Genomic DNA, 24,238 nt, shown 5'->3' with positions numbered 1-24,238 from the left:
GGGAAAAAGTTTTACAAAGTGATGGCCAGTGAGTGCAATTGAGTAAGGTGTTCTATGTGATAGGTGTGATGAGAGATATTAGCATACCTGGGAACTCTCCGGGTTTGACCCAGAGATTGCGGGGTGAAGCACCGCTTCTCCGGGTCGCGAGGTCTTCACACGCCCCACTCATTTTGCGTTTAAATGGAAGTGTTTCCCGCTGCCGTCAGCGGGAACGCCCCCAACATCATTGGGACCTCCCACTGACATCAGGGGGACCTCCCACTGACATCAAGGGGAACTCCCACCTACATCACGGGACCGCCCACTGACGTCAGTGGGCAGTCCTGGCTGCGTCCTGCAAGGGAAGCCTCTGGGTAGCCGGAGCCCAGAAGTTCCCAGATATGGTTATTAGAAAACCTTAAAGGTAACACCTCTTTTATGATGTCAGAGATGGGCAGGCTTAGCAATGAATACAGACAAGATTCAAAGGCCCTGCTGAAATGTGTTCAACAAGAACATATATGTTGTCTATGTGGAACAGCACTTTTAAAGTGGACTTAACATTGCATTAAACGTGTTAATAAGACTGAATGAAAAAAACACTCAGTTGATGTGGCAAATATACTGTTATACCCCTATTATAATATAATAGGGACTATAAACAAACTCAAAATGAAGATGATGGGAGCAAATATAAAGCTAAGCTTAGGAAGGCAAAGAGCATTATTATATACGCCAAAACAAACACTGAGGAGAAAATTGCTGGGTTAACAAAAAGGGAGAAAAAAATACTTTCAAGCCATATAAGTGAAATAAGGAAACATAAACCAGGAATAATTAACCTAAAGACAAATGAAGGGATTTTATAAACGAAGATAAAGATCTAGCCAACTGCTTAAATAAACACTGTTCTGTTTTTACAGAGGAAGGTGAAAGTTGTCAAAGAGAAATATGGTGACATGTAAAACAAGTGTGTTTACAGAGGAAGAAGTTCTACTATAACTCTCCAAAGTAAAAACAGACTAATTCATTAGATTCATTCATTCATAAAGAAACCCAGAGTGTCCTAGCAAAACTGCTAGCAGACTTACTGTCTTACTACCAGTCACTATCGGCAGGAGTAGTTCCAGAAGACTGGAAGTTGACAGTTGTACTATCACTTCATAAAAAACAGAGCAGGAAAGACTGTCAACTAAAGAACAGTAAGTCTTATGTCAGTAGTTGCAAATTAATGGAGACTATGCTAAAGGACAGGATTGTTAAATATATGGATGCAGATGGTTTGCTAACTGGGTAACTAAAACAATAGACCAGGGAAGAGCAACACATATAAGACATAGAAAACAAATAAATTGCAGTTTAATGGATAACGCAATGGTTCAGTAACAGGAGACAGAAGGTACTTAATAGTGTATATTTGGTAGAAGGTCTTGTTACCAATGGGGTACCTCAAGGATCAGTATTGGGACCCGTAATTTTTAATATTATTAGTAATATTACAGAAGGTCTTAATGGTATGTATGCCTTTTTGCAGATGATACTAAGGTCTGCAACAGAGTAGACCTTCCAGGTGGAAAAAGTCAAGAGTATAGGAGCTGCAGTTTAATGTTCATAAATGTCAAATAATCCTTTATGGTGCTGTGAAGCTTGTAGGTAACATATGTCACAAAGCATATTTTTAGAATTTGGAAAAGCCCAATAAATCATGATTTTTATGACACTGCTGTTATATAAATAACTGTTTGTACCCCCTCTGACATGGGCGTAAGAACCGGGGGGGGACAGATCCCCCCCAGTAACTCATGCGGAGGGGACCGATAATTAAGAAATCTCCCCCAGGGCCGTAGGAACCCCCCAATAGAAACGCCAAAAATGCGGCCCGCGAGACCTCGAGGTGCGGCCCGCGTAAGATCGGCAGCCAGGGCAACCGATCTTACGCGGTCCGCACCTCGAGCCCTGCTACTTACCTGTGGGAGGGTCTTCTGTACTGCACAGAGGAACCGGAACCCAGCAGAGTTCACGTGACATTACATCACATTCTGCTTCCTCTGTGCTTCCATCCTGCTTCCCCCCCAGGGCCCCCCAATAGAAACGCGGCAAATGCGGCCCTCGAGACCAGGGCAACCGATCTTACGCGGTCCGCACCTCGAGCCCTGCTACAACAAGAGCCCTGCTACTTACCTGCGGGAGGGTCTTCTGTACTGCAGAGAGGAAGCGGAACCCAGCAGAGTTCACGTGACATCACATCCTGCTTCCTCTGTGCAGTACCAGAGAACGCAGAGGGAGGCCGCGCCCCCTGCTGAAGTCTGTGAGAGTGGCATCGAGGAGCTGCAGTGCAGGTAAGGGGGTGGGGAGGGTGTTTGAATCAGTATGCGTGATTGAGGGAATGAATCTGTGAATGAATGAGTATATGAATGAATGAGTGTGTGTGATAGCATGGATGTGTAAGTGCTGGAACCTAGGCATGATGGGACTGTGATTGCTGTTAGCAATCACACTCCTATCATGCCAAGTCAGCCAGTACATGCTGAAACCTAGCTAGCTGTCCCCCTTGTCTATTGATGCTGCCAGCAGTATGGGGTCTGCACATCACTTACAGCCACCCTGTACCAGCATGTACTGGCTGACTTGGCATGATAGGAGAATGATTGCTAACAGCAATCACAGTCCCATCATGGCTAGGTTCCAGCATTTACTGGTTGGATGTGTAAGTGCTGGAACCTAGGCATGATGGGACTGTGATTGCTGTTAGCAATCACACTCCTATCATGCCAAGTCAGCCAGAACATGCTGAAACATAGCTAGCTGCCCCCCTTGTGTATTGATGCTGCCAGCAGTATGGGGTCTGCACATCACTTACAACCACCCTGTACCAGCATGTACTGGCTGACTTGGCATGATAGGAGTGTGATTGCTAACAGCAATCACAGTCCCATCATGCCTAGGTTACAGCATTTACTGGTTGGATGTGTAAGTGCTGGAACCTAGGCATGATGGGACTGTGATTGCTGTTAGCAATCACACTCCTATCATGCCAAGTCAGCCAGTACATTCTGAAACCTAGCTAGCTGCCCCCCTTGTGTATTGATGCTGCCAGCAGTATGGGGTCTGCACATCACTTACAGCCACCCTGTACCAGCATGTACTGGCTGACTTGGCATGATAGGAGTGTGATTGCTAACAGCAATCACAGTCCCATCATGGCTAGGTTACAGCATTTACTGGTTGGATGTGTAAGTGCTGGAACCTAGGCATGATGGGACTGTGATTGCTGTTAGCAATCACACTCCTATCATGCCAAGTCAGCCAGTACATGCTGAAACCTAGCTAGCTGCCCCCTTTGTGTATTGATGCTGCCAGCAGTATGGGGTCTGCACATCACTTACAACCACCCTGTACCAGCATGTACTGGCTGCCTGGGTATGATAGGAGTGTGATTGCTGTTAGCAATTACACTCCTATCATGCCAAGTCATATTGCTAATTTTTTTTGTCCAATTGTGGTGTGTTACCTACTTTTATTAAAAATATGAGTTATTATTATTATTTTTAAAGGTGGGGGGTCATTTTCGGTTTTGGCTAAATGAACCGTGAATGTTTTGGTCCAGAATTTTCATTTTAGTGCATCCCTAGAATAAATAGAAGTATTTCATTTTTAATTATCCTGAGTCCTGAATTTGTAGTCACAAAACTTTCCAGGCCCAGAAATCAGTGAGAGGAAAAGTAAAGGTTTTGTGTCATTTACTTTATTTTAATCTGCATATTTTATTAAAGGCCATATTTTATCACAGTGAAAAATGAGTGCGGCCCACACACGTATACAATTCTGGTGAAGTGGCCCACTGCTGAAAAAACTTGGACACCCCTGGGGTAGACAGTGAGAAGGGGGGGTAGGGAGAGGGTAGCTAGTGAGAAGGGGGGGTAGGGAGAGGGTAGCTTGTGAGAAGGGGGGTAGGGAGAGGGTAGCTAGTGAGAAGGGGGGGTAGGGAGAGGGTAGCTAGTGTGAAGGGGGCGGTAGGGAGAGGGTAGCTACTGAGAAGGGGGCGATAGGGAGAGGGCAGCTAGTGAGAAGGGAGGGTAGCTAGTGAAAAGGGGGGGTAGGGAGAGGGTAGATAGTGTGAGAAGGAAGGGTAGGGAGGGGGTAGATAGAAAGAAAGTGTGAGAGGGGGGAGAGGGGGTAGATAGTGTGAGAAAGTGGGGATCTGATGGGGGAAAATGCTTTCCCCCCCAGATTTTTAAGGGTTCCTACGCCCATGCCCTCTGAGTATACATGTATTCATCTTTTGGTTGCTGGCTCAAATAAATCTCCACAAGCACCTACCATGCAAATAAAAGATTGCATTGAAGATCCAAGAAGTTATCGCAAAGAGTGGTTTTCTTTATGACATGTCTGGAGTTCAAAAAAAACAAAACAAAAATCTGTAGTACAAAGTAATATTTTATAAATATACAATACTAATATTTATTTTGATAGTGTTTTCCACCATTGTGTTGTGATGTTGAATTAGCTATATTTTCTTAATATACTGATTTCTGTGTATTTTATTAATTTTGTCCTTTCAATTTTCTCACATTCTGCTATGTTCTCTACTATCATTTTAGTTCCATATACTTCTGCCTTTTTTGATTCCTTCTCTCTTTTTTTTCTCCCATTCCTTTGAGTTCCTACTTTTGGTGTTTTATCTCTGTATTCTCAGTCTCATTTCTTATATTGCTCTCATTTAGTGTGGGTTTTTCAAGAGGAAACGTTACCAGGAAGAGAAGTTGCCACAGCACCATGCTGTAAAGATTCCAAAAGAGGAGAGGCCAATGGTGTGGGAGGAAAAGACTGGGACTATTAAAAAGAAGGACTGGGTGACAAACTGGAGCGAAGATGGGTCATTGAACAACTCTTCCTAACCTCTATTCCTCTCTCTCCTGCGGTATCCAACCCCTCTTCAAGACTACCCCAGTGACAGAAAGGCTTGGATCCCTTTGGTGTTGGGTTCTTTCTAGTATTTTATTTCCGATTGTTTGTATATGAAGTCATCACTGGATTTGAAGACATTTCAGGATTGGCTTAGCACTGCTGTTTATTCCCGCCAGCTCCAGGAGATTCATCTGTGGCATTAGCACATTGCAAGTGATGGAGCACAACTGAAAAAATGCTTTCCTTGTGTATTTATCCTCAAATGACACTGCATACAGGGGAAAAATAGAAAATATTGTGTGTTTTCCTCAATATGGATCTTAAGTGGATTTGTTACACTCTGTGGTATTCATACCATACTACCACAGATTACACTAACAAAAACCTTTGATGATGGGGAAAGACTTATAGACATTTGAGATTCAATGTATAGGCAACTGGACTCCAGAACTAATGGATATCACATTGTGTTAAATATGTTTTACATGAACTTGAAATTATGTTATGCACATAAGTGTTGCCTTACTAGCTCCTTGCTGCTGCAGCATGTCTATCCAATTTCCATAATAGTTATTCAGTTATGCCAGAGTTGACAAAGATGTCTTTTATATATGTCAAACCAAAAGGGCTCAGTCCACCAGGCTCACCAAGCATTTTAATATAAAGCCCAGCTACCTATTCTACTGGATTTGAATTACGAGTAGCTTCCAGAATATTATTTCGATGAATGTTTTAAGAACATCTGGCAGACAGGGATGGATTTCCCATACGGCACTTGCACAGAACACCAGACTTAATGCCACATCAGGAGACCAGTAGCATTGGCTTGTCTTTTCGTTTCTTTCTCATTTTCTGTCTGGTTTTTCTGACAATTACCCATTGTGCATACGGACTGATCTGGCGTTGGTTAGAATTTGTGCCTAGGTAAGCTTGGGTTGTAGATCTTGCTCTTCTTCACTGTGCAACATACCAAAGACTTTCTCTTGTTATTTGCAGTATCAAATAGGTAGAATTTCATATGATAGTTTGAATTAAATCAAAACCTATAAATTAGGTCTTGATTCTCTTTATATATGACATACACTAACATTTTTCATTCTTTCACAATCACATGCCCTCTTTATCACACTCTTGTATCTCACGGGTAACCTGGTAACTCACTGTTAGCCCACGCGTTGTAGTATTATGGCTGATAAAGTTGTATGTATTGCTTCATTTATGTCCTACAAAGTCCAATTAAGAGCTGTATGATCATCAATAACAACACTTGATTAATTATATGTGCCTTGAAACACCATGGTGAAGTATGAAACTTAATTATGGCGCAAAAATGTATATTCAATCAAATGAATGGGAGACCTGAAAAATCTTTGGTGGAAGGTTAGAAGAGGGCTATACAACTCCAGTCTTTGAAGGCCACAATGGTTTCATATACCAGAGATACACAGAATTCCTGGTCTGTTTATGACTGTCACACACACTGGAGTTCTATTCTGTCAACACACACACACAATATAATATATATATATATATATATATATATATATGTCCAAAATTAACAATTGCACACCAATCACCACTTTTTTAGCCCGGTGCCAAGTAGCTGCAACAGCAAATCATATAACATCCAAAAATAGTTACCGGCACTCCAGGGACTTCTTTAAATAATCACTCGAGAAACTGCAGTTTTCTAATCAACGTTTCAGTCTGTTTATTAGATGTCCTGATGAAAGTCTAATAAACAGACTGAAACGTTGATTAGAAAACTGCAGTTTCCGGTAACTATTTTTGGATGTTATATATACATATATATATATATATATATATATATAATTTCAACCTCTAAATTTACCTGTCACAAGGATAATGTACATCTACCATGAGGCACCCAAGCATAAGGGTGTGATTGAATGCCCATGTTTCTTTTTCATAGCAGTAAGGTGAAATTGTAGAATTTTCTATTACTGAATATAAAATCCTTATTTTTTTGGATTTTGGTCAATTTGTCTTTGTAGTATGGTACACTTATCAAAGGTGAGTATTTGAAACAAGCAAATACAAAATATTTATCTTACATTAGACAATGTAGGCATGTTTTCCATTAACCCTAGATTTTATCACAGAGCCAGACTTACATCTCAGGCATAGTAGCACAAGCGCTTCCTTCACCAACACAAAGCATTAAAGATATTGCAGATGTGGTCACCAATGGGCATTGATGTTATTTCGCTGGTCCTGATCTCAAGCCATAATTCTTGTTCTCCTGGCAGGAGATGCAGTGGGGGTTACATATAAAAAGCAATTGTGGTCCAAAGTCTGGAAACTGGTCAAACCACCATAACAACCAATGAAGTGGCTCATAAGCTTTTGGGGTTTTTTCCCCTATTATGGACGCCAATACACTGGACTTCATTATCGTCATTACTTTGAGGGTAATCATTTTGTTTTCTATTTTCTTTTGTTTCATGCTAATAATATGGCTAATGCAATAGCTTAAAATGGTTATATAAATAAATATATTTATAAAAAAAATACTTTATTGGCTATTAGTTGTGCTCAAATAACAGTGTTATACGCATTAATTTAAAAGATAAGTAGATGAATGTGTTATTTAATTTATATATTTAGAGAGGTAAAATTAATGAATGTTTTAAGTACTTCTTCTTAACCTGTAGTTTGCTGGATACTGCTGCAAAATGGGTAATATAGATGATGTCCATTCATAGTAGAACATCCTGTAGCTATTCCAGAGATCATGGGCATATTTTATTGTCCCTAACACCAGTCGAGAAAAGGATTCCACAATCTTTTTGGGATTCGTCTATTTATGTCAGAAATGTGCATTAAAAATAATTTCTCAAGAATGATTGCAAACCTACAAGACTATTTGAGTAATTATCTATAAAATACAATTAAATAAAAACATCTCTTTTACATGAACTTCCCTAAATAAAATATACATTATGTCAATGGGAAAAATCATTCCTATCATTGAACTGCAAAAGGAAATAGTGGGAATGTGTGTACATTTACTTCAAGGTACAAGGTAACTTGCTATACTTTCCTTAAATTAAAGGCACAACTCTCGCCCTGTTCCTAGTCAGCTCAATCATATTCTGGTATCATTCTGATGTACAAATGGACATTCACTTTTTATAATAACGCAGATACTAATTTTTGGTCAAGATGAGTCACTAACGTATTTAGTGAACAAGTAATAATTCTTTATTCCATACATTGCGATATGACGTTTGTGTGATTATTTACGGTCTGTTTTGCTGGCTTTCTTTCACAATGTCTGCTAGGTAAGTGTATTAGAAGTATTTTGCTTTTTGAAAGATCTCTGGATTTATTTAACTACTGTGGCTTTGCGCATCTTGGCAGTAAGAGATTCAATTCCCAGCTTGTTCACTAGATTCACTTTTAGCAAAACTCCCAGTTCTCATGTCCTACCTCACATACCAGGCAATTATTGTTCAGCCAAAATTATTTGCTTAGTTTTCCCGGGACCATATTATAGGTTTGTGAACACCTGTGACTCGCTTGCTGGGTTGCAAGGAAAGACACTTATGGTTTTCATCTGAAAGCCCTGCCAGGTCAACTCTCAAATACACCCAGGTTGTTAGCCTTCAATGATTCAATATGGAACCCGCAGTTTTGGCTGACACGATTGTCTAATGTTCAACACACGCTGCAGGAGATCCAGGCTGAACAACATCATCTGAGACAACAGGTACACCACCTTCAAATTCAACTAAACGCTTCTACTGACCAAGCTCCTGCTGTTACACCTGCTGCCGCCCCACCTGTTATGGAAGGCGCTTCAGCTTTAGAACCTCAAGTTCCTTTACCCGAACGTTTCACTGGGGATCGGAGCAAGTATTGTACGTTTATAACCTCCTGCGAGATCCTGTTTCGCCTGAGACCTCGAACCTATGCAACGGACTATATTAAAGTGCACACAGTTATCTCCTTGCTCTCAGAACCCCAACTCTGGGCACATCATCTACTGCATAGCAACAACAGTTTATTAGACTCTTGGAGATCCTTTCGGGAGGCGTTAGATTCTCTCTACGAAGATCCCTACAGGGTCTCCTCTGCAGCAACCACCCTACATACTCTAAAACAAGGTCGGCGCCCCGTGGAGGAATATGTCACGGAATTCAGACGCCTGGCTCTGGAGTCTAATTGGAATGAGCCAGCCCTTCATGATCTATTTCGCTGGGGCCTGTCTGAGGCCGTCAAAGATGAACTTTCACGTACTTTCATTCCTTCACCTTTAGAGGAATTCATACGCCTAGTTACTAGATCTGCGCATTCGTCTTCGGGCGAACATGTAAACGAGCACGAAGAGGCCGTTTTTTTGTTCGTGCCGAAGACGCGCCGAAGAGAATACAGTGCGGGCAAAACGTAGGAGAAGATGAAGACTCACAACCACGAAGAATCTTCGATCGTCTTCGTTTTTGCCGCGCTGCCGCCAAAATTTCAAACAGGAGTGAGCTGATCCTCGTCTCTCCAATCAGCTCACTCTTGTGCTGTCACGCTAAGGGTCTCGTCCAATGCCTGTGCTGCTGTTTTTTTGAATTCTAAAAGCGCCTTTATAAGACCAGAGCTTGCCTGAGAGATCCATTCATTTTTCGCTGTGACTGCTTTGGCAACACTGCTGTGCTGCATACGAGCGTTACAGAGAGAGATAGTTCTGTTCTGTGTGAGACTGGTAAGCCTCAGCCTGCCATTTCTCACAGTGTACTGTGTTTAGTTCTACTGAATTAATAATTTTATTAATTTAGTCATTTTTTTATTTAATTTTTTTTCAGTGCTTCTGTGATCTGTCTGTCATCAACTGTGTAGTGCTGTTGAGTTGACAGTGCACCCAGTGCCTCATTGGCACTGGGGTGCCCTTGCCCTGGGCTGGCACTGCCTATTGCCTGTCCTGTCTTCACTTAGGTAAATTAAATAATAGAATTTATAAATAATAATTTAATAGAATATATAATAATTTAATACATTATAATATTATATATATATTTGTCAGCCATATATATATATATACTATAGTATACTAGTGTAGAGTGTACTGTAGACATTCAAGACATCCACTAGTGTCTAATCTAAAATCATTATATTAGTAATATTATATAATTCATTTTAGCTAGCTTAATAGTTAATTAGCTATAAATAAAATTAATAATTAATTACTACTAATTTATAGTTCAGCTAATCTAGTAATCTTATTAGTACTGGTGCTGCAGCTCTTTAGTTTGTGCTTTGTTTTAGCAACAGCAAGAGACCAAGTAAATTTTTCTTAATTAATAAAAATTTATTTTATTTCATTTGTTTTGCTCACCTCAGTCCATCAGTGAAGTGAACTTGTTGGGCTAGTGAGTGCAGCCGCATAAGTGCTGTGTGTTTTTGTTCAGCAAGCAGTGAAGCTAACTGTTTTGCTGTGACATTTTATTTTATTTCTAATTTCTTTTCAAGAAAGATTGACTGTGTGACGACAACAACTGTACTAAGCAAAGCTTCAAGGTACTAGCTGTAGTACTAAAATAATTCTAATCTTTAATCTATTATATATTATATAACATAATATAATATAAATTCTAATTCATAATCTATAATATACGTAATTCTAAATTCTAATTCATAATGTATATTCTTCTATCTATAATCCATAATATAAGTAATTCTTCTAATATTTATTATATAACATAATATAATAAATTCTAATTCATAATCTATAATATATATAAGTAATTCTTTCTAATTCATAATCTATATTCTATCTATAATCCATAATATAAGTAATTCTAATCTATTAATAATATTATATAATTTAACCTCACTTTATCTTAGTAGGCTTGAGAGCGTCTGCCTAGAGTTAGACTAGAATACTAAGGAATACAGCTTTAGGCTTAGCATAGTAGTAGGCTAGGCTCTTAGGCCGTGTAAATTCAAATTAAAAATAAAATACTGCTAGTTAATATAGTTAATCTTGAGTTAATAATTTAAATAACTTGAGCACTTTGGCAGATTGCACACAACAGCACAGTGCAGTTGTGCATAGTTTTACTTTTTCAGCAGTAGCACTGAAGAGAACTTCCTCTAATTTTTTTGTCTTTAATTTTTTTATCCCCTTTTTTATTTTTTATAGTTTTTTTAAACACTACACTACACACACAACACAAAATTTGAAATGGATCCTCCTTTTGGGACTAAGGAGGGACAAGCTCCATTTACCACCACCACCACCACCACCAGCACCACCACCAGTTCTAAGATGCAGCCTTTGCGTCAGTCTAGTCGGCCAAGTAGGCCAAGCTCTCGCTTATCATTTGGGGAAGCATTGCTTGAAGGATCATCAAGTAAAGGAAAGGCACCAACAGCAGGCAGTAGTAGTGCTGGTAGGCCCACAAGCTCTATGGTTTTTTACAGAAAGCCTAAAGCACCAGAAGCACGTTCAAAGTTAAAGGGTAGCACAACTAGTACTTCTACTAGCCCAGTGAGTAAAAAGAAGTGCCTTTTGCCCCAAGCAGCATCTTCCCCATCCACAAGCAGCATGCAAGGTACCAAGCAGAGCCAAATTAGCAGTAAGACTCAGAGGGGTTTTCCCAAACCAAAGCGATCTCATTCCTTCGTAGGGAAAACCACCACCACCACCTCTACCGCCTCTACCACCACTAGTGCTGCGCCTACTATTCCCACCGGTACCACCACGCCATGTCCTCCTAGTACCTCTAGCAAGCCACCAAGTCCTTACAATATTTTTGTAAAGACAGTTAGAGAGAGGGCTACACATAGTGGAACTCCACCTAGAGAGGTAGCAGAGGAGCCTGAGACTGAGAGGCCAAGTGCAGAGTCTCTTCTTCCTGCTCGCACTACTACTAGTCACGATATCAGTCTTAGCTCCAGCCTAGCAGGAATTCCATTTGATCTGGCTAATGAAGAACTAGATTATGAGCCAGAGGAAGTAGAGGAGATGAGTGGTCAGGAACCAGATTCCTCAGGGAGCAGTGTCCAAATGACTAGTGCACAATTTTCCCCTGAGCCTCCACCTTCTCCGCTACGATCATCACCACCACCAGCAGCAAAACCTACCAAATCTGGTAGAGTTAAAGCAATTAGCAGTCCCACTATGGCCAGTACTGGTACCACCAGTGCCACCACCACTAGTTCTGCCTCTGTTCATCCACCCCAAGCAGTAGAAGCAGCACCCAAGGCACACTACAAGGCTATGCGTGCCCCAATTTGGGAGCACTTTGAAAATGTTAAAGAAGGAAGATATGGAAAGTGCAAACATTGTGGGAAGCTAATAAGCAGAGGGAAAGTGTCTGGCCATTTTACCAGTGCTAGCATTAAGCATCACCTCAGCACTCAACACAACGCTGTGCTATTGGGGAAAGATGCAGAAGTAAAACTTAGTGCAGGCAGCATTGCTGGTGGCCGTGGTATTACAAAAACAACAACTAGTACCATCTCCAGAGAGAGTGGAGAAACCCCAACAGCTGCTTCTGAGCCAATAGCAGCAGCAGCTAGTGCTGGCAGCCAGAGACCAAGGCAGGTTGGAGCACTGCATGTCCAGCCCACCCTGGAACAATTTGTGGCATTCCACTCCAAGAGAACAATGCCCAAACAGCAGGCCAATAAAGTAACGCGACTTATTGGTCAGTTCATTGCTGTTGGAGGGGCATACTTCTCCCATCTAGGCAGCAAGATGGATGTGTTCCTTGAAAACCGTGAGGCTGTTCAAGGTGGCACTCTACATCCTGACATAGCAGCCATAGTCAGGAAGCTGAAGGATCTGCTAAAAGTACACCTTCGCGAACGCATGGAAGAGAGTCCCGAAATGATGCTAGCGTGCCTTTGCGATCCAAGAATTAAGGGAAAGCTAGCAATGAAATTCTCAGTTCTCAGTAGCTACCGGGAGCAACTGGTTAACAAGGTGTGTGACTGGCAGCATAAAATGGGAATGCTGTCCGAGGAGGGAGAGGTGCAGGAGGAGGAAGAGATGATGTGGTCTGCTACTCCTAGCAGCAGCATCAGCAGCAGTGCCACAAGCATCACAACACAGCTGAGTGGAGCAGCTGCGTTTTGGGAAGAGGCACATGGGAGTATAGCTGGACCATCTGACAGAGCTAGCAGCAGAAAGGAGAGTAGTGCTGCTGAAATGGTCAAACTTTACCTCTGTAAAGTTCCTTCTGCACCTGATTTTGATCCTCTTAGCTACTGGGATGAAAAGAAGAGTGTGTGGCCTGCACTCTCATGGGTTGCGCAGCAGCTTCTATCATGTCCGCCAACCACTGTTCAAAGTGAGCGCGTGTTTTCTATGACTGGAAACATACTGAGTCCACAGCGCTCACGCATGGCACCTCATCTGATGGAGCAGATTGCCTTTCTTAAATTCAATCTGCCCAAGTTGGGTTACCCAGCTCTTAGCTTGGAAAGTTAATTTTCTTTCTCTAATGTTCAAGGTAGTTTCTCCCCCTGGTTGCACGTGTTTGCGGTGTGGCAACGACTGCTACCTCCGGCGGTGTAGCCAATTTACGCTAGGGCCTAGTGTCTAAGTTCTGTAAGTCCGCTCCCAAACGCCTAGGACTGACAGTCTTTGATGCTTTGCCCTGGGGTGAAACAGGTGAGCGGGTCGTCAATTGCCCACTCATTCGCCTTTCCCAATGCTGCTGCTGCTGCTGGTGGTGGTGCCAGCGTCTCTTCTCTGCCAGTTCGCTTCCTGGCTAGTGTCACGCCTCAAATGTCCCTAATGGTAAGGGTAGTTTCTCCCCCTGGCTGCGTCTGTTTGCAGTGTGGCAACGCCTGCTGCCTCCGCCAGTGTAGCCAGCTTACGCTAGGGCCTTGTGTCTGAGCTCTGGAAGTCTGCTCCCAAACGCCTAGGACTGACAGTCTTTGATGCTTTGCCCTGGGGTGAAACAGGTGAGCGGGTCGTCAATTGCCCACTCATTCGCCTTTCCCAATGCTGCTGCTGCTGCTGGTGGTGGTGCCAGCGTCTCATCTCTGCCAGTTCGCTTCCTGGCTAGTGTCATGCCTCAAATGTCCCTAATGGTAAGGGTAGTTTCACCCCCCTGGCTGCGTCTGTTTGCGGTGTGGCAACGCCTGCTACCTCCACCGGTGTAGCCAGCTTACGCTAGGGCCTTGTGTCTGAGCTCTGGAAATCCGCTCCCAAACGCCAAGGACTGACAGTGTTTGGATGCTTTGCTCTGGGGTGAAACAGGTGAGCGGGTCGTCAATTGCCCACTCATTCGCCTTTCCCAATGCTGCTGCTGCTGGTGGTGGTGCCAGTGTCTCTTCTCTGCCAGTTCGCTTCCTGGCTACAGTCATGCCCAAAATGTCCCTAATGGTAAGGGTAGTTTCTCCCCCCTGGCTGCGTCTGTTTGCGGTGTGGCAACGCCTGCTACCTCCGCCGGAGTAGCCAGCTTACGCTAGGGCCTAGTGTCTGAGCTCTGGAAGTCCGCTGCCAAACGTTGTTAGGAATATTAATGAGACAAAATAGGCAAAACCAATATTTCGTCACACACACAAAATAACGACGCTACCAAATATTGTAGTACCACATCCACAATATTAATTTAAGGAGATACCCTATATTTTATCTCCGATCCTAAATTCTTTCAGATCGCCGAAAATTATAATTCAAATTAGATAGATATCGCCACGATAGTCAATAAAAATATTATTTATTGTAAATACAATTTATAAAATATATATATGAGTCACACAGTGCATAATATAAAACACAAAATTCTTAAAACATGTCAAAAATAAATCAATTCAAATGCAGTATATTATCGATCAATATGATAAAATTGTTATTTTATGAGTCTAACACACAATTAATTTCCAGTCCACTCAGCAACCAAAAATTGATAATAATCAGGGCAGTAATAAAGATATCACTATTTCTCTTATATTAGTTTAACTAATATGACAAATTAAAAATAATTTGTGTCTAAGAGTATTAGTGAAGTTCCTAATAGATGCAAATAATGTCAAACTTCGTCTATAGGTAAAAATACCTTTTTATTATTGTTATTATCACGGGTTATAAGCTGCAGTCTCACAAGCCGTCATATACAATAATGTAATATACTATTTCCCGGAAACAGGGAATTCTATACGAAGAAGACAAAATTCACCTCTATTCAGAATAATAAAACAATTATATTTACCACCACTTGTTGCTGTTGTCCAACTGGTCCTTGTAGAAATTAATCCAGATTCAGTGGCAAGAAATTAAATAGGAAAGAATATAACTTTCTACAAGTTATATAGGTTAGAACTCAAAGTAACTCTAAGAGTGAAATATGGTGCCAGAATCTTAAGATTCCAATTCTCTGGGGTAAATTTGGTGAATAAGTCCGTCCGGGTCTGTCTATTTCAGGGTGCGATCTTTTTCTCTTTTTTTTTTCTCTATTAAAGACATAAGCTTTTAAAGACAGGGCTTACTATCATAGCCTCCACCTTTTGATTGGAATTCTCCAATCATAACGGTGGGTTTTACCCATTATAATTAGAATTTCTACTCATATTTACACTGTTGTAATTTCTTAATTTACCTGTGAGAGACGCTCTTGTTTAAGAATTAACTTAAAACCATTACATATGTGTTTGGAATTTATCCTTGGTCACCCTAATCGCCAAATGTTACTTCCTAGATAGTAACTCAGGTCTTGTAGTCTTCCCATGTATCTCCCATTCCAATTTACATTCCTAAGGATATGCAGTGTCTACTCCTTAACTTTCTCACGGAAGATAACATTAATTGTATCATATATATACTGAAACATCTATATACGTGAATACTACTTTGTTCTCAATTATAAAGGGAACAAAGACAAAAAGAAATAATCACTATATGCTTAAGTAAAATAAAATGGCTCTGACTTCCTTTTGTGCTCATGTAAAATACATATATAGAATACATGTTTTCTGTGATAAAATATCTGACAACGTCTAGGACTGACAGTTGTTTGGATGCTTTGCCCTGGGGTGAAACAGGTGAGTGGGTCGCCAATTGCCCACTCATTCGCCTTTTCCATTTTTCAATGCTGCTGGTGGTGGTGCCAGCGTCTCTTCTTTGCCAGTTCGCTTCTTGGCTAGAGTCATGCCCAAAATGTCCCTAATGGTAAGGACAGTTTCTCCCCCCTGGCTGCGTCTGTTTGCGGTGTGGCAACGCCTGCTACCTCCGCCGGAGTAGCCAGCTTACGCTAGGGCCTTGTGTCTGAGCTCTGGAAGTCCGCTGCCAAACGTCTAGGACTGACAGTGTTTGGATGCTTTGCTCTGGGGTGAAACAGGTGAGTGGGTCGCCAATTGCCCACTCATTCGCCTTTTCCATTTCCATTTCATTTTTTTCCGTCTGATACACAACCTACCAAACATAACACATAACACAGTGACATAACACACATAACACACACACGTACAATTCACAAATCACAAGGACCTTTCCTCTTGTTATTTGCCCTGGCCTTCACTTCCACACTCACTAGCATTAACGCTATAACTCACACTTCACCCTATAACATTTTTCCATCCACATACCTGCCAACAGACCCAACTTTTTCAGGGACAGTCCTGCTTTTTTCCTGTCCCATCAAATTTAGCTAAACTAGGTATGCTAGTGCACATAGGTATAGCTGGGTAGGGTAGCACTACAACATTAAATAAATATAATAAAGTAATTAATAATAAATATAACTTTAAAATAAAATTTAATAAACCCCTATTTTTTTTTTAACACCCATTCAAATTAAAATTAAATTATTATTTAGACATAATACATCTTTTACCAAAACAGTGCATTGCTAATAATCTTAAACATAACCATACATTAACCCTAAGCTATTTTTTAGTTCTTGTCCAACATTTTTCCATTCGCATACCTGCCAAACACCCAACATTTTCGTGGACAGTCCTGCTTTTTTCCAGTCCTGTCCAGTAAAAGTTGGGTTGTTGCAAAGTATGCCATTATAAATAGGTAGCAAATGTTAGGCATGTATTTAAAAGTGGTCCAAAATCGATTTAAAAATGTTAAATAATCCCTATTCTTTTATTAAACATCTATGGATGTGTGACATGTATGGAGCATTTGTCTAGGTCTAAGACAAGACAACTGCTCGGAGGAACTTGGCCCTTAGTTTCGGGCAATGTGTATTGTGTACAGTACACCTCGGTACGTGTATGCAACTCTATTGGACGTTTCGGCAGGGGGCTCGCCTGCCATCAACGAATGAAGTGCATTCTGCAGTTCTGCAATTCATTTGTTGATGCCAGACCAGCCCCCTTCCGGCGACCAATAGAGTCGCACACACGTACCTTCATGGCACGAACGCATCTGCTGCTGCTCCGATGTGTTCTTAACCCCATATTAACCCCTGCTACGCCGCCGGGAGAAAACGAAGATGAAACGAGCACGAAGAATGTCCACGAATATTCGCCCGAAAAGAAGAAAAGAATACGAAGATTTTTTTTTCTCCGAAGACGAGCACGAAGACGAACACGAAGAGCCCCCTGGTGCCCAAGTCTACTAGTTACGCAGATTAACCGGAGACTACGTGAAAGACGGTGTGAACGCCAGACCTCCAGTCCCAGCTGGACTCCAGCAAGTGAACCTCAAAGAACCCCAACTCCTTCTCCCAATGAAGAACCTATGCAAATAGGTATTGTACGAGGCCCTCTCTCAACTGAAGAGAAACAGCGTCGTAGAACTTTGAATCTACGTATGTACTGTGTCAAGGAAGGTCACCGCTACCAAGACTGTAGAGCCTGTGCCCGCTATAACCAGGGTAAGGATCCTACTCCTCTACTACATACACATCCTGGAAGATGCCCCTGCTTATCTCCTCACCTATCTGTTTCTGTCTCATTACAGTGGACTAAAGATTCCGCACACCTTTCAGCCATGGTAGACTCTGGAGCAAGCGGGAATTTGACACTCTGCACGCCCTGAGGATCCCCTCATGTCTTAAAAAGAACCCGGAGGCTATTCAACTGGTGGACGGAAGCCCCCTTAAGAATGGTCCTATTACAAGGGAGACCGTTCCACTAACTCTCAAAATAGGAGATGGCCATATTGAAACCATCCGGTTTGATGTCGTCCCTTCTCCGGTATCACCTCTCATCCTAGGCCTACCATGGCTCAGAAGACATAATCCCCTCATCAACTGGGAGACGGGAGTGTCACACCAACTGGTGTAGTACGTACATGGACTGGCTACCCGGTAGAGATGGCACGGCCAATTTCAGTATGTGAGGGGTTAATTCGATTGTATAGGCATGTGGTGCCAAAAGTTCTTTTAAGGTAAATTGGTCTTTTGCAAGGTGTGAAATTTCACAGGGAGGCGGTGCCTTTACGTCTGCTAGCTGAGTCATTCACCATATGCCTGTATCCCCTCATAGACCCTGGATTCTTTGATATGCTAAGTGACCACTAGCAGTCAGGAAAACCATTTCATATCCAGGTCATATCCAACCCATATCAATAATAACTCATAAATTCATTATCATACCTCCTTGTGTGCATACCTAGAATGGGGAAAGCGCACCCTACAAAAAGAGTACAAACATGGTGGCGCCACTTAAACAGTTTGGAAGGAATTGTGAAGTCTATGATGTTCAGTCATAAGTAGCAAGTGTGACATATCTATGGACTTCACAATTTACAGGAAATTCATAAATGCATGAATTATGGCTGTGGCGAGCACAGGAGGGACGATAAAATGAAAATAAATTATTTGGACTGATATGTTTCCACAACACAAGGGGGAGGTCACTTATGGTACACCTTCCCTCCGCTTATACCACCTCTGGGCCGGCTTGGAAACTCGAGATGAACTGGGAAAGAGTAGGGGCCAAGATCTAATTTTGAGTAAGTCGCCATCTTTCCTTGCCGGAGCCCTAGGGACAGAAAAACTGTTACTTTACCATTCAAGTGAGTAGTTAGGTTTTCTGTAATTTTCTCCTTTTTATTTTATCTGTTTGGTGTAAATAATCTGTTTATCATCTTTTTTGTATGCACTGTGATTTTTTTTTCATAATAAATATTCCTTTATTAAGTTCTGCCTTTGTCTGGTAAAGACTCACTTTACCTGATTAGACCATTTTATCGGTAATTTGAAATCACATAATTATTGTGTTAAAATATATTGTGTGGGTTTTTTTAGTCTGATTCGTTTGGGGTACCAAGGCACCCCATTTCTAAATTGTCTTGGTGATGGCAGCGTTATTTTGATATTTGTTATATCATTATAGTTAATTGCGGGTGGTATTAAGGGTGGATATTTGTATTTTTATCACTATTTTCGGTCTAGTGCAGACAGATAGTGAATTTTAACCCATTTACCACCAGAACCAAGTCACGCACACGCTTGGAGTAGAGTGCGTTCGTGACAGGGAGTACTTCAGTTTTCGTCTTCTTTCTGTACTATAAACTGCCTCAAGCTTGAATCCCTCTGTCTCACTCAGGCCGTCTCGCCCCTGGGGATTCCTCCTCCTTACTGTCAATTCAGAGTTTTTGAAAAGAAAAGTGCCGACAAATTACCCCCTTCCAGACCTTACGATTGTCCTATTGACCTTCTACCTGGTGCCGCCATTCCCTTTGGTCGCATTTATCCACTCTCTGAACCTGAACTCACCACCCTCAAGGATTATATTGAAGAGAATCTGACGAAAGGATTCATTCGGCCTTCAACTTCCCCTGCTGGGGCCGGTATCTTCTTCGTTCATAAAAAGGATGGGGGGCTGAGGCCTTGTATTGATTACCGTGAACTGAATAATATTACAATGAAGAACCATAACCCGTTACCACTTATACCTGAGTTATTTGAACATGTCCGATCCGCTAAGATATTTACCAAACTTGACCTACAGATTATAAAATCTGGTTAGGATCCGTAGTGGCGATGAGTGGAAAACAGCTTTTCGATGTCGGACATTTTGAATACCTCGTCATGCCATTTGGCTTATGTAATGCTCCAGCCACTTTCCAGCATTTTGTTAATGAGGTGTTTCATGATATCTTAGACCACTTCATCATCGTATACCTGGATGATATTCTCATTTTTTCCCCAACCTTGGAAGAACATTGCGTGCGTGTATGTCAAGTACTAGAACGTCTAAGAAAAAACAATCTGTACGTCAAGCTTGAAAAATGTTTATTCGAAGTGCAAAGTGTAGAATTTCTGGGATGTATCCTATCCCCAACCAGCATTGAAATGGATCCTAGGAAAGTGACAGCTATTCTCAACTGGCCCACACCTATAGATCATAAAGCAGTACAGCGATTCGTCGGTTTTGCTAATTTTTACCGTAAATTCATACGTGATTTCTCCAATATAATTCAACCCATTACCAATCTCACCTCTAAGAAACAAAAATTCATGTGGACTGAGGCGGCCCAGAAAGCATTCAACTTAAAAACAAATTTGCTTCCGCTCCCATCCTCCAACTTCATCTTCCCCAAAAACCATATACTCTCGAAGTTGACGCATCGGATACTGCGGTAGGTGCCGTCCTCTCACAGAGACAGGATTCTGATAATCAACTCCACCCTGTGGCCTTCTTCTCCAGAACCCTCACTTCTGCGGAGAGAAACTACTGCATAGGTGAACGAGAGTTATTAGCCATTGTGACGGAAGCCTCCATCACTGGGGCCACTGGAGAAGCCTGACTGCCAGCCTCCTCCCTATTGACTATGGGCCCTGGGTTTGTAAAGACTTCTGTGACTACCCCCAGCAGTATTATCTCATCACTGGCTGAGGGGATTATCTCCAGCAGACAGCCAGGATCTGCCACCAGGGAGTGACCACCATTCTTTGATGTTTAATGTTGTATAAATCAGTCTCCCCCTATTGTATTGTTAATCCCGTTACTGCCCCTGTTGTCTCTGAGAGGCAGATTAAGGGGGCGGTTTGTGTCCCAATATCTTGTTTTATGTTAATGTGTGTTTTGCTGGATATATCCAGCTCTGTGTGTCTAAAATAAATCAGTCTTCGTTTGGTTTTACCCTACACTGAGTCTCGGCTAGTGACTGGGGAACCGGGGAAAGTGTGTTGTCCCAGGCTAAGGGAGCACAAGACAGCGGAGGTAGTCGGTCGGACTAGCCAGCTCAGTGACATTGGTGGCAGAGGTGGGATTGCTTCTTAGTCCGAGGGACACTTACTTTCTACCGGGATTAACCAACAGGACGGCAGACTTCGGTCGCCTTGACAAGGACATGGATGTGGTATCCGAATTCCAGGGACTGCTGCGGGTCATCCTCTCCTGCTACACCACTGCTTTGCCTACAGAACAATACCAGAACCTGAGGCAAGTGGTTCGACGGTCAGTATGGCAGAGGTCTGTTATATGCCGGGGTCAGTGTCTTCCAAGCTCCGAACAAAAAATTAGAGACCAGCGGGAACTACGGATGTCTTTCCTGGGACAGCAACCCCAGGAGCAATGGGTATCCGAATTGGACAAGCTGGTCCAACAGGAGGTAGAGCTGGAAGATCACTATAGGGCTCTGCAGTGGTATACAGAACAAGCATATTGGGGAACTGCGAAAGATTGTTCTCCAGAGGGCTATGACTTTGGTGGCCCTGGATTATTATGGGATAGTCTTCAGGAGGATCCGGACTTCGGCAGTACAGCGGAGTGGCGGATTGAGGACATCCGGGATTTCAGGGAGTGGGACCTCCCAGATGCGCTAGGACTTAAAGGTGATTTAGACTTTTTAATTACGCAGGAGTGGGAACTGGAAAAGGCGTATAAAAAACTGTTTGACCGCGTTCAACAGAATGCCCCAGTGTCCAGGGATTGTGTGGATTTTGTGGATGTTATTGAGTGGTCACCTGAGGATGTTGACCCAGGCGGGGTGGATGGGACTGCGGTCTCCACCCCTGAGTCAGAGGGATACTGGGCAGCTAATCCAGATCCGATACTGGAGCTGTGCGACTGTGCTCCACAACCAGATCCAGAGATTGTGGATCTAACTGATTTTACATCTGAGGATGTTAACCCAAGAGGGGTGGATAATACTGCGGTCTCCACACCGGGGGCCTCAGAATGCTGGGCAGTCTGCCCAGATCTCTTAGTCCCATCTGAAGAGCTGGCAACAGGGCAGAGCGCTGCTGGCTACTGCCCCACACCTGCAATGACTACAGGGATCCAGGGAGATGTGGCAGCCGGCCCTTCTCCCGAGCGGCAGCTCACATGTCCGGGAGCGGAGGAACTTGTTTTTCCTCCCCAGCGGCAGTGGGAGGAACCGAGAGATGTGACAGCCGGCCCATCTCCCCAGCGGCAGCTCACATGTCCGGGAGCGGAGGAACCGGTCCTCCCTCCCCAGCGGCAGGCCGACCCACAAGATTCCCTAACCCCGGCTGAAGTGCTGGCAACCAGGCAGAGCATCGCTGGCCTCTGCGCAGCACCTACCAAAGCTGCAGGAGTTCAGGGAGATACAGCGGCCGACCCGCCCCCCCAGCAGAAGAACCTAATTCCAGGACCGGATCAACCGGAACTCTCTCCTCAACGGCAACAGGAGCACCAGGGAGGGGATGCAGGCGGCATCACTCCCCAGCGGTACCCGGGAGATGGCGCAGCCGGCCCATCTCCCCAGCAGCAGCAGGAGCACCAATTTTGGGAGGGAATTAATGGGCCAAATAAACTGACTGACTACGGAGTCAACCCGTTTGGGGTCTCATCCTATGTCAGTCCAATTCGAAGGGGGGAGAATTGTGACGGAAGCCTCCATCACTGGGGCCACTGGAGAAGCCTGACTGCCAGCCTCCTCCCTATTGACTATGGGCCCTGGGTTTGTAAAGACTTCTGTGACTACCCCCAGCAGTATTATCTCATCACTGGCTGAGGGGATTATCTCCAGCAGACAGCCAGGATCTGCCACCAGGGAGTGACCACCATTCTTTGATGTTTAATGTTGTATAAATCAGTCTCCCCCTATTGTATTGTTAATCCCGTTACTGCCCCTGTTGTCTCTGAGAGGCAGATTAAGGGGGCGGTTTGTGTCCCAATATCTTGTTTTATGTTAATGTGTGTTTTGCTGGATATATCCAGCTCTGTGTGTCTAAAATAAATCAGTCTTCGTTTGGTTTTACCCTACACTGAGTCTCGGCTAGTGACTGGGGAACCGGGGAAAGTGTGTTGTCCCAGGCTAAGGGAGCACAAGACAGCGGAGGTAGTCGGTCGGACTAGCCAGCTCCGTGACAGCCATAAAATTAGCCCTTGAAGAATGGCGACACCTCCTGGAGGGCACCTTACAACCGTTCTGACCGACCATAAAAACCTTGAATATTTACGTATGGTTGTTATTTTTTACCAGATTCCCGTTACACGTCACCTACCGTCCTGGCTCCCGTAACACCAAAGCTGATGCTCTGTCCCGAATGTACGAAGCAACCTCGTCAACATCATCTGACCAGGATACGATCCTCTCGCCTTCTCACTTCCTGGCGGGGACCGTCTCGGTATGGGACTCAGTGCAGAGACATTCTAAAGAGACTTGCCCCCCTGACATCCCTGGGTTATGCTATCTTAACAGTTATTATTACCATAACGACTTGATTTTCGTTCCACCAGAGGATCACCTTCAGACTCTACAATCCTTTCATGATACACCAGCTGCGGGTCATGAAGGGGTCAAACAAACACTTGAACTTATTCAACGTTCTTTCTGGTGGCCTGAGATGAAAAATGACGTGACAACTTTTGTATCTTCATGTGTTACCTGTGCTCGCTCCAAGAATACTCACAACAGACCAGCTGGGCTACTTCAACCCCTTCCGGTACCTGCTAAACCCTGGACTGACATTACGATGGATTTTATTACGGACTTATCTCCATCTCATAATCAATCTACTATAATGGTAGTGGTTGACCGCTTTACCAAGATGGCGCATTTTATTCCTATCAACCACCTTCCTTCCGCCCCCACGAAACTGCCTCCCTGTTCATACGAGAGATATTTCGCCTACACTGACTCCCAATTAACATAATCTCGGACCGCGGCTCCCAATTCACCTCCCAGTTTTGGAGGGCTTTCTGTACGCAATTGCATGTTCAATGATCACTCTCCACGGCCTATCACCCACAGAGTAATGGGCAGACAGAACGGACGAATCAGACACTTGAACAATACTTATACTGCTTCACTACATATCTACAGGATGACTGGGATAGCTACCCACAATAATCACCTCCATCAGTCCATTAATACGTCTCCTTTCTACGCCAACTATGGCTATCACCCCATTATGCTCCCAGGCTCCCCGGTTTCATGTGAAGTGCCGTCAGTTTCTGAACACATCAGTAAACTGACTTCTACCTACAATATGTTGCGAGAGAC

The 24,238-nt window shown here is 43.1% G+C and overlaps 1 protein-coding gene across 1 annotated transcript in view; it reads left to right on the top strand.

The window, feature by feature from the left end:
* Positions 1 to 4,880, top strand: part of LOC149271462 (integrin alpha-7-like) — a 79,140-nt gene extending 74,260 nt beyond the window's left edge. Inside the window, exon 26 of the mRNA XM_089507396.1 lies at positions 4,707 to 4,880. Within this exon, the coding sequence (XP_089363522.1) occupies positions 4,707 to 4,880 (174 nt within the window). The remainder of the gene's footprint in view (positions 1 to 4,706) is intronic.
* The last annotated feature ends 19,358 nt before the right edge of the window (positions 4,881 to 24,238 follow it).

The sequence above is a fragment of the Sceloporus occidentalis genome, unplaced genomic scaffold (genome assembly GCF_023333645.1).
Source record: "Sceloporus occidentalis isolate IW3139 unplaced genomic scaffold, rSceOcc1.0.p SCAF_506, whole genome shotgun sequence".
Lineage (NCBI taxonomy): Eukaryota > Metazoa > Chordata > Lepidosauria > Squamata > Phrynosomatidae > Sceloporus > Sceloporus occidentalis.
This window is presented reverse-complemented; position numbering and strand designations above follow the sequence as displayed.